Raw genomic sequence first — 12,419 nt, forward strand, 5'->3', positions numbered from 1 at the left:
CAAGCACATAATGTCTCCCTCCCTGTACAGTCTCTTCTCCCTTCCCCCCTCAGTGTTGAAATTGCCCATCTTGGAAGACGAATAAAATCCATTTAAGAACTGTCATTCATTCATTGGCTTATCCTGCTGAGTGCCAGCAATACGCTTCTTAAGATATATCTGTTCTGTTAACATGAGTAGGTTTGATTATTAATCTTCTCATGCTTTTTTATCTTAATCTGTTCTATCTAAGCAGATATTCCTGTATCAGAAGCAAGTGTTCTCATCTTAGAGAAACATTTTATAGCTTCTTTACCAAGAACGAAACTCTAGCAACAATAAAATTATTTCTACTAGTGAATGTCTACTTTCCTTTTTCTTGCTGTACTGACTACTGAAGTGCAAAGGTAAAAATGTGGACCAATGGTACTCCAAAATGATTTAAAGTGTTAATTAAAAGCAAATGTAAAGAAAACTTTTACCAGTCAAACTTAGCTGAGTTAGCATTTAAAAAGTAATGGTGCCAATTTGCATGTTACGTTTTTGTACTCATGCTGATTGGGTTGTCTCTGCCAAGCCAGTTGCTAATTTTTGTTTTTGTTGTCATATGCTTGAGCATTGTTTTGAAAGGCATACGTAACAAAGAATAGGATCTCCAGAAAACCCTTTTTATTAGTGAGGGAAAGGAAGTTAGAAATACAGTAATACAGTAAGAGATACAGTAATGCTGAAATAATAGTTTCTCTATCACCCTTCTTTTTTCTCCCCACCTCCCACCCCCCAAATGCTTAGTTAGGTGGCAAATGTCACAGTAGCTCCCTTGGTGTACATCAGTCTCTTTTATATTCCCTATACTGCCCATAATTTTTTTTTTTTCATGCTTGTAAGAAAAATTAAGACCTTGCCCAGCATAGGACAGATTCTTTACAAACTTTCTCAGTATTCATTATCTCCTTTGAAGCGTTCTGCTGCTGAAATGTTCTGAGTTCTCTTACACCTTGTGCCATTGAATTTTATATGTGGTTTAGTAGAGTTTCACTGCTTACCTTCCAGTAGCATTATTCTCTCTCCTTCTGACATTTTTCTTTCCTCTGGAATGGGACATGGACTCACAGGGACTTTAACTTCAGCACATTTGTATTTGTATGGCTCCCATCCACAGAGTTCTCTGGCTAGAATTCATTTTTCATTATGTATTCAGATCATCCTACCAGAAAATGTGAGCCATATTTGTAGGGAAGGTTCAGGAGTAACTTGGGATAGGGAAGTTCCTTCCTGATGCTTAATCTGGTATTTCTATAACCATGAATGTCTTTGCCACAGAAGATTCTCTAATATCCCATTCAGTGTCTCTTTCTACCTGTGGTGCTTGAGAGAGAACCAAAAAGTGAATCCTGGAAATACCAATCCATGTTTTGCATCCAAAGAGAAAAGCACCTACTTTAGACTTCTGCAGACCTGAAGAATGAGTGTTGATTATAGGCATTTGATTTGTGAAAATACACTGGAACTGGAGCAAATTAGATTTTTGGCCTTTGTCCTTTCTTCTCCTCAAGCTTTTATACTTAAGTAGTTATGAACTGTGTCAATAGTTACTAGTCTGTCACCAGGATTTGTTAACAGCATTATTGATTCAGAACTGCTTGAAGATTCCTTAACCTATTAAAGAAACTTTTGTCTCAAAAACCAAGTACCATGGGAGTAGGATTTATTCATTTCAGCATACATTCATTAAACTAGTTCTTTCAAATTGATTTGCAGAAGTTTTTCGGCATTTCAGTAATATTAAGTTATTGGGTAGTTGGCTGAAAAACAAGGTACTAAATTATTACTGGTTTTGCTATTTCTCTTTAAATCTTGGGCTTCAAACATGTTTGTGATGAGAAAATAACAGCCTAATTCATGATATATACTTATTAACTGAAATTTTCCTTTAAGCTGCTGTAAATCACAGCTACAAAATGGTTACCAATCAATCTTTACACAGGAGACACGATTGGAAAGTGCTCCTAAATTATAAGAAAAAGCTACTTAATTAACTATTTTATATGCAAGAGAATATTAAAGTAAATCTTTTATCTAGTCAAATAAGCATTCTAGTGGTGATTCTGATTTGGTTTGTTCTTTTTCCTTACCCTGAAAATTACTTAATTAGGTTAAGAAGTGGGTGATTTCAGGAAAACATGGGCATTTGAAAGGAAATGTGGTAATTTGGAATTGATTTTTAAATTGATCAGAGAATAAGCCTAAGAGTAGTCCTTTCAGCTTTCTATAATATGGTCTTAAAATAATGTTCTGTAATTATATGTCTTATATTACAGTATTCTCAGTAGTAAAAAGTAGTGTTGCTCTAGGGTGCAGCATGTTCATTTGGGAGTAACGTACACAAAAGTGTATTTGTCAGCTACAGATTTCATTGATTTTCTGTTAAAAGATCACAAATGAAATTGTGGACTCATTGAAGATGATGGGAATAGTCCTAATTACTTTTAAGACATTTAAAAGCATGTATCTCAAGTTGCTTGATGGGGTATTATTTAAAAATCTTGTCTACAAAGATAATTGTTCTTTGTTGTTCCTGTGCTTAAATTGTATGATCTGTACTTGATTTAAATGAGGATGACTATATGCCTTATATGACTAGACTAGAATATGTTTATCCAAGCAGTTTTATATTTAGGATTTAGTTTCCTTGATTTCCCAACTGTATTTGCATTAAGTGTCTTGAAATACCTTGGCTTGTGAATAGTAGTCCTTGCTGAGATAATAAAGCTTTAAATGTGTACTACATAATGAACTTTAATATGCCTTTCATACACTATTACATGATTGTCAATAAATTCAACATGGCAAAGGGTTCCAATGTTGCATTTTCATTTCTTACTGTCTAAAAGAAATCAATATCTATGTACACAGAAGAACAGGAAGAAATTCTTTAATAGTTTTACCTAAGAAATTAATCTATGCTTTTGCAGTCTGTAAAAATTTCAGTTACAATGTACTGGATTCCTTAATTATTTTAACTATGGGTTATAGCTTAACAGGTAATATTCAACTGCATGATTCACCATATCACAAGTGCAAAGATAACTGATTAGTTAAATGAGTATTTCCATATTAAATAACTTGGTTAAAAATATTTTTTGTCATCCCTGCTCCCGGTAGGGAAGCTAAAACATGAATCTTGGGAATGTATACCAAATTTCAAACAATATGCTGGTTGAAGCAGGAATAGGCAGGGAGAGAGGTTAGAGCTGGGTGAATAAAGAGTATTTAATATAGTTTTTACTATGTTAAGTGAATTTTACTGAAATGACGGGAAATACTTGCATCAGGAAAACCTACAATTCAGTGTTGGAATCGGCCACATCAAAATCCAAATTTAATTTTTTCCTCGTATTTGCAAAAATACAGTTGTTACTGCCCACTCTCTTTGTGATGATTGTTGGTGTTGATTTTTTGCATAAGCATTCTCCTGATACTTGCCTTACAGCTTAGTAAATTACTGGTTTTTGTTAGAGAACCGAGGCAGTGCAGTGTCATCACTAGTGTTCCAGCTTAATTTGTGGTGCAAAATGCTGATACTAACACACATGAGAATGAATGAGCTACAGATTCTACAGAAGAAGCTAAGGAAAAGATCACTCTGGATCTTGAGATCTGAAGCTGGGTTTATAGTTTCTGACTTGTGCTATTTCAGCATTCTTTTAAACTATGGGTTCATTTCTGTAGGGGAAAGACTATTCCCTAGTAATGAATGAAATCTCAGGCTTTCTGTAAGCTTATTTTACTTCAGCATGAAATCTTCCTAGAAAATGTGAATATTTAGCATGTAATTGGTAATATGCTCATGAAATAATTGAGTGACAAACAAACAGAATCACAAAAACTACAGCTGTGTTAAATTATACTTAATGTCCTATACAAGCAGAAAGAATGAGCTGTGTTTATTTTCCAAACAATAAAATTTCTAGTTTAGTTTTCAATGTAACTTTTTTTAGAAAGTAAATTAGGTTTCATACTTCGGATAAAATTATGTTTTGCAATTCTGATGCTACAAAACTAATTTACAAAGTTGAAAAACTGTGTTGAGTACATAGAAATCAATTTTATAGTGGTATTAAATTACTTTTTCCTCTGGTCACTGGCTAGTAGAATATACTGGAAACCATGGTAACAAAAAAAACGCTACTACGGTTGCCCCAGAATCATGTTAAAATGAGCAAGCTATGTTTGTTTTGATTAATATAATAAAAAGAGAAGGAGAGGGAAGAAGGGAGAGAATAAGATTAATGACCTGTACAACAGAAATAGCAAATGTACAGTCAGAGATATATCTGTGGATAAGGGATCCTGGAACTTCTGGTACCATTGCATCATGAATGTGAAGGTGTTAAGCTGTGAAGCTTTAAAGAGTAAAGGGGTTATATTAGTTCAATGGTTTATCTTTAAATTATTTTCTTCTGTGTCTGTATTTTGCAGGTTTATATTAGGATAAAGGATGATGAATGGAATGTTTATCGAAGATATGCGGAGTTCAGAAGCTTGCATCATAAATTACAGAATAAATACCAGCAAGTGAGGACTTTTAACTTTCCACCAAAAAAGGCCATTGGAAACAAGGTACTTAAAAGAATTCATAGTATCAGTAAGAGTTGGGGAAAAAACCTTTCCTATCCATACAAACAAAAAAATAGGTGACTATTATAAATATTTTTTAGTCCTGCTAGACAGTACCTGCTATTTTTATACAAACTTTGCTCTGATCAGCTGCAGACTCATTGATAATGTAGTTAATGCATTGATTTTTTCCACTCAGTGTTTTTATTAAATGAAATACTGATGACATACACATAGAAAAATGCACAAAATCTCAAAAAATATACTGAACAGCTTTGTGTAAACTGTAATCTCTACTCCATGCTTCTTGAAAAATGCCAGCAATTAACACTAGTCAGTAATTCATTAAATAGTTCTGTAAATTTTAAAAAGTATCAGTCTAAATTCCTTAAATTTCCTGTGCTGTTCACCAACTGTTGTAAATTCTTTGAACCAGCTTTTTAATGGGATTTTGGTGCTTATTTTCCATAGTCTGTGTCTTTGTCTCTTAGTTCTGCCATTTTAAAATGGGAATTTTTGTGTTTTCCTATTATATAGGGATTTTGCAATAAATAACAGTAAATATTATAGTATGAAAGTAGTAAATATGTAGTATCATGTAGTTTAATCCTTAATTACCAACACTTTAAAATCTTCAAGAGTTTAAATACACATTGGAATATACATCACAAATCCAGTAAGGATTGAGAAGTAATTAGTTATTTTTCTTTACGGTGTAGGAATGATCTGAAAAATTTCTTTAACTATCATAAGTAAAATATTTGAGATTTAAATCATTCTTATGACTAAAAATGTCTATACTAAACCAGTGGGCACTTAAAAAAGCACATTCCTAATGTTAATCAAATTTATTAGCTTTTGAGTGGAATTTTCTTTTTCTTTTTTTTCCCTTAGTATCACTGAGCTCTTGTAGCAAATATCTAAGAAGAACCAACTGTAGTGATTGGTGTATGAAATGAGTAGTAATACACATAATCTGGAATAAGTGGTAGTAATATAAATACACATGGAGTTTATCAACGAAATCTGTACGTCTGTTTGCTTGGCATAAAGTCCAGACTTAATGTAGTTGTTCGTTGCCTGATAACCAAGTAAATGAAAGTACTTGCGAGAGCTTTTCTGCTTTTTTTTCATATATTAGAAATTCGTGCATTTTAAATTTCATTTTTACTGGATAGTTTTGGAATAGAAAAAATGTAGTTTCTTCTTTGTTACATAACCAATTCTCCTTTTTTGAAGTGATGTATCAGCCACTTTGATAAATTACGAAAGCCTTCTTTTTAAGCTTTTTTTAAAATAATCTTTCATCCTTTATTGCTTTAAATACTAATTGAATTACAATTTCAGTTGCACAATTGATGCATACAAAATTATCAGTGGAGCAACTCATTAGAAAATTTGCCTCACTTATTCTTTCAGTCCTTTAGCTCTGGGCCAGAATTCTACCTTAATCATGCATAAACCCACCATCACTTTTTGTCATATCGGATCTCAGAGAAGTATCTTTTCTTTACAGTGAGAAATGGGTGCCATCCACTGCACTCCTGAAAGACTCCTATGATGAGACATAAACTAATTGTATAATGGGGTTGATGGGTGATTATACTTCTGGCTACCTGCTGTAAATATCTTGCAAGTTGCAAAGTGGTGCTTTCATATCAGCTTTGCAAGAGCTTACCTCTGTTATCACACAAGAGCTTATTTCTACAACAGAGAGTGTAGGGAAATTTTTGTTCCTTTTAGTGGTGCTATTTTCTGTACCATGTCATAGTGTGTATTGCATTTAGGGATAGCGCATGGCTTTGTGCAGCATGGTGGATCATGCTTCAGGAAAAATTATCCTACAGATCCAGCAGACATAGTAGCCTCTTGGGACACATTGCACTGTGTGACTGACTGAGATGGGTTAATGGCCTTGAGATGGCTGTCCTTTCCATGACAGAGCAAGTTGAAGTAATTAAAGGTTTTAAAATTCGGTGTAAAATTAATTAATTCATGTGGGAATGTCTGTCTTGGAATTCAGTAGAACTCCAGTTTAGGATGAGGGATTTGTGCAGGATGTTACACATGTAAATGTGTGGTAATAATCATTAGAAGAGATATTATCAATACTGCTTTTTTCAGTACTGCTTTCTTAACTTTAATGGCTATCAAAGCATGTTCCCTTTTAGATATGCTGTTAGATTTTTAACAGATTTTTTTTTCTCTCTGATACTAGTTATACTGTTTTTAATACAATTACCACTGTCTTCCCATTTCTAGATTAATCAATACAATCATAAATTAGCACCTAAAGAGCATTTTCAACAGCTAAATTCTGCTAAGAAAAGTATCTCTATGCAGTTTATGTCAATCTATGTTTTTTATATCCTTAACAAATCCTCAGTGTTATCAGATGCTCAAATAACAAGTTGGTAAAACATAGTCCTCCATGTTCACATGGCTAAAAATGTGTATTTTACAGCCATTGGAAAATTATGTTATGTGCTTTTATATCCTTCAGGACTGTACCTGAACGATGTTTATTCATTGCATATCTTCAATACTGTGAGGCTAGTGGAGGTGATATGCTTATTCCAAATGTTACTGGCATCGAAAGAGGGTTTTACTGTAATTGATACCTCCCGTGATATCAGCACTAAATTTGGTGTTCAGTTATATCTCTCAGACTGAGGGAACCTCCAAGACCAGGAGAGGACACCATGTTCTACAGAATGACCTAGAACCACTACTGCAGATTCACAAAATACCATCCACTGTTTTGCTATGAAAAATATTGGATCTCTGAGGAGGAAGGATGATGATAGAGTAATGTAGAAAAAAACCACAAATGAGAACTATCAAATTTTGTGCATAATTTTCCTGCTTACTGCAATAGAAATCAGGGAGATCAGGTTCAAATCAAAGTTGTAGAATTTGACACAGGGGGAAAATGCAAAATGAAAGCAGAATTTCAGGTGAATGAGGATTTTAAAAAGTGAGGAAATCAAGTATTTATTATTGCATATATATTGTCATCAAGTAGCAGTGAATCTGAAAATATTTAACAATTGTAAAATAATAGATTAAGAATCTAATGTCTATATTAATTCTAATTATTATCTTTTTAATGTATTTTTGCCTTTCACTTATTTTCCTTCAGTTGAGACAATTTATCTCAACAGTTCACATTCATGATCTTTCAACAAATTATGTATATAGGACTAGAAACTAGTTTTAATGCTTTATAAATTTAATACACAGAAAGCCAATTAGTAGAAAATGAACAAAAAAGAGGAAAGAATACTGCTTTGGCCAAGTAAGCTTTTTTCAATTACAAAGAAGGGTCTGTATTTGCCTTTCAGGTTGGAAACCTTATTTTCAGTGTGTCAGTTTAAACATTTGAGTATAGTAAGTTAGAACTAATAAAGCAATGAAAAGGATAATTTGCTTTGTAAATGTTGCTTTGAATCAAGTCACAAGAGATAATTTAATTACTGAAGGAAAATACTACAACAATGCTTGCAAGACTCCATGTATTAAGTTTCATATGTACAGTCCCCATGATGTATATTTTCTACTAATGATCTTTCAGTGCTCATAGCTAATAGTTGTCAAAGTCTATAAGTAGTCCTTGCAAGTATAAGTGTTCTTCCTTCAGTTTATCCATGTTTTGTTTTGTTTGAGTGAAGACAAGAAATGTATTCATTCTCTTTTGTTGCATGTATAAATGTCATATACTCATCATATATTTTGTACTTCTTTTTTAAACTGCAGATAATTTTATTTAAAACTTCAGAATTTGAACTGTATTTTTAACATTTGAGCTGTTTGATTTTTGTAATTTTAAAGCATGCTTCCCATGTATCAGCCTGGTTTGTGGTTTGCTAAGTATTTTATATGTAGTTGTAAATCCCTAGACTTGTAATTTCAAACTATGGTTTTCTTGCATTAAATAGATTTTTGTCTTTTAGCTAGCCTTCAGATACTTTGGATCTTTTGAATTCATACTTTCATTATCACAGTTTAAGTCTTTGTAACTACTGCCTTCCTGTCAGGTTCCTAATGTCAAAAGGACTGGTTTGGTTCTGTGAGCCAGCACACTCTAGGTTCATACCATCATAATACTTGATTGCAAAGGGATCTCTGTATGCTTTTGCATAGAAATATAGCTTTATTTTTTTCATTTAAGATGAGCTCTTACATTTAGCTTTTGTTGGTGCTGTCTTCATGTCTCACTTCTTGAAATGTTGCTCTCAGACTAATGGTTAAGTAATAATATCTGAGTATTTACTGGACCTATTATTCTAATTTTTTGAGTATTGTAGTGTCTTTAAAATGTCAGTTGCTACTTCTGCATTGGGCAGATTATAACACTTAAAGAGTAGGTTTTAATAACTGAGTTACAGAGAACATCTAATTAAATATTCTCTTGCAAGGACATTGTCCCAATAGAGGACATATCAAAATAGAAATGTTTCTTTGCTTCCACCGAAGACTTGAACTCAGTGATTGTCTAAGTGTGTAGAGATTGAATATAAGGTAGCTTTCCACTGAGTGCTGACTTGACTCCATGATACCCTTTGCTTTCCTTTAAAACATCGGATACCCCATATGGAAAGAATACACAGCACTTTTCTGAGATTAGAAGAGAGTGACTTTGCCATGACTCCTCAGCTGCATAGGAGGAACAATACAGAAATCTAAAATAAGTTTTCTGTCTAGAAGAAAATGTTGAGAGCAGCATCATTCATCATTTTTATCCCATGCAACTGAAATCTGAGAGTTGCTTCTCCTGTCATAGCTTGTTTCATGCCCAGATGTTAGTTCAAGAAAGTAAATGTTCCTCTCACCTATCAGTGACTAAGCTAAATTGTAGATTATTTTGTGTATGTAAATATTTTAAAAGTTTGTAAATGTTACGTGTATGTATCTTAAAAGATATTTATCTGTATATACATGTATACGCATGTGTATGCATATGACAACACCAAAGACAGCATTTAGCTTATACATGAAATTGGCTTCTGGAATATATCTTGTAATTCTGCAAGTTCTATTCACTAGGGACTTTACCTTTTTCACACTTATGTCAGTGGAAATCCTGCCTTTGCACTAGCAGTGCAGATGGCTTCCTTTTTTTTTTTTTTTTTTTTTTTCTTCCTGCTAGCATAGCTGCTTTTTTATCCATGTCTGGTCTGTTTGCCTGTTGCTGAAGATAGCGAAGAGTTTAAGACAGTCTGCAGTATAACTATTTTAGGATTAAAATAGATAGAAGGAAAAGATTTTATTGCAAATAAAAGACCAGAATATAGCTTGTGTATTATGATTATAATATTTATTGTTTTTTAAGAGTTTATAAAGTAAAGCATTGTATGGTGGGGGGTGTGTCTGTATGTATATATGTGAAGTAATTTGAAGCCATGCAAATTAGAGTTTGTATTTTAATATTTTTGCTCTTAAGGGTTTCACATTATGCAATTGATGTGTAAACCCTGTTAGGTATTTCCTTACTGTAAAAGTTGATATGCCATTTTGGGCCAGCAGGACCTGGATATGTTCAGACACAAGTACCCTTTTAAAGCTGCTTTTTAGACCAAATGATGGAGGTGCTGAACTTCTCATGGAAAGGGATAAGAGGAGTAAGAGGAGGAGGAGCATGAGAGGAATAAGGTTTTTTTAAGGAAGTCCCCCTCAAGTTTGGCAGAAAGAAGCATAGGTCAAGAAAGCAGTGCTGTCCTGTATTATGTTTCAGAGTTCATGGTTGAGTGGTAAGCTGGCCTTGAAGTTTCCCTGAGGGGAACGTTCCCGTGTTAAGGACAGAGGTCGCCAGACCAATGGATTTCCGTGAAGATTCCAGTACTGGATCCTCTGCTTCCTCTTCTTCACTTGTTTTCTACTGTCTCTGTGGCATGAAGTATGTGTGCAAGTATCTAAGATACTGTCCTGGTGTTTGAGATTTCTTGTTAACTTGTGGATGTATTTTTCTGTGGGAAAGAGGGAGGGTAGCTGCTACTGGTTTGGGCTGAGGAGAGAGATGAATGATTTGAGGAGACAGGTGTTTGTGGAAAAAAACCCACTTATTTTGCTGGTGTTTTTCAGAGGGCCTGATGCTACATAATTTTCTTTCAAGGTTATTGACATGTTCAATAGAGCTATTTCTGCCTCCTGAAGAAAAGACCTGTGTGTTTACCATAATCTGTCACATTTACAACACAGACTATTAGTTCAAAATTCAGTACTTATTGTCCTATGCTCACTACAATACACAATGCATGACATAATTTGCATATATACATTAATGTATATATTTTGCTGTTGTGATCTAGTGAAACTGTGAGATACTGTTGACTCACAGATGAGCATTCAGGACTGAGAGAAACAAGGAATGAAGCTTCCTGCGTCTTTCAGATCTGGAGAAGGGCCTGTGTTCATACTTCTTCCAAATTCGCTACTATTCCAATAAATACCCTGTACCATCAGATTACTAAAAGCACTACCAGTAATTCTAGGCACACATGGAAAATCATATTCATGGTTTAAAGGAATTAATTTACAAGTTGCATGTGTATGTTCAATGTACATTTTATTGCCATGATAGCAAATGTGATTATAGTAGTTAATGTACTGGCCGTGTTTGAAATATGTATTTTAAAATATATAACTGTAACAATTCCTGTTTAACTTGTATATAGACAATAACAGAAGAAATATGGAATGCTTGGAAGAGGATGATTCCGAAAGAATTGTAGGGAAGGAAGTAATTTCATTTTAGGGTTGGATGTTTTTGTGTCCTGATTCAAAGCACTTCAAGACATCCTAAAATTTAAGTACATGTTTGCCTTGCATTGAAATCAGAAGTGCAGATATATGTGCTTTTGTACTTTATGGGGTTTAGTAGCTCATCGAAACTGTCCTTCATCAGATTAGTTTGTCAAAGTCATACTGTCATAGGGAGCTGTGACTTAGAAAGCAGAGAAGAAAGCAAAACTTCTAGCGAATGCCTTTGGGGCAGTGGGCTAAGTCATATTTCTTAGTACTAAGCTTTGATATCCAATGTCTTCAAGTAGAATTAGTAAAAAATTATGACTCTCAGATGTTTCAGAATTGGAACACATTTATTAAAGTAGAAAAGCTTTGCAAATATAAATCCTGAACTTATATATTAAAAATTTGAAGTTAAAGATTGCTTTCATTAATGCTTGCTTAATTTGATTTTTGGGTGATGTAATATAGCTGCTTAAAAATAGCTGCTATATTATGCTTGGTTTTCAAAGTGAGTAGTTTTTAATTTTCAACCCTCTTAGTGGACTTGACTTGTTTATTGAGTTATTTTCATATACTATTTCGCCTTGTGAGTTTTAGGAAAAACTGTAGCTAATATCATTTTGGCAGACATGCTTGTGCTGTATTATGGTTAAAAATAAAAGAAAAGGATCTGTTTGTATTGTGTTCAAATCGGGAAAGGGGCTTAAATTAATCTTATATGTGTAGCCATATGTCTTCATTCTATAACACTGTTTCAAGGGAATTCTAAAGACATAAAAGAAACTATGTCCTCTAAGGTCATGATGTTACTTCATAACTGGAAAGTTCAATTCTCAAAGAAGTGTGATCTTAAAATAGCCATTGAGATTAAATTAGTACAGTCTAGCTTTCAAATAGGTAACTTAATTGAAGTGCCACACAGGTAGAAATAAAAATAATTTCACACTTGGCATAATTATTAAGATTTCTAGTCACATCACGCCTCTTTTCTGACACTGTTACCTGCACACTAAGGGGGACTACAGAGTACTTCAGATTATGAATCCAAATCCTCTGGTTTTTCTACCGGAAAA

General features: G+C 33.6%; 1 protein-coding gene across 2 annotated transcripts in view; it reads left to right on the forward strand.

Moving 5' to 3' along the window:
• SNX29 (sorting nexin 29) overlaps positions 1 to 12,419 on the forward strand; it is a 133,533-nt gene that overhangs the window by 74,922 nt on the left and 46,192 nt on the right. For both annotated transcript variants that reach the window (XM_074919778.1, XM_074919779.1), the window contains exon 19: positions 4,462 to 4,602. In XM_074919778.1, the coding sequence (XP_074775879.1) occupies positions 4,462 to 4,602 (141 nt within the window). The remainder of the gene's footprint in view (positions 1 to 4,461; positions 4,603 to 12,419) is intronic.

Source organism: Athene noctua, chromosome 15 (genome assembly GCF_965140245.1).
Source record: "Athene noctua chromosome 15, bAthNoc1.hap1.1, whole genome shotgun sequence".
Lineage (NCBI taxonomy): Eukaryota > Metazoa > Chordata > Aves > Strigiformes > Strigidae > Athene > Athene noctua.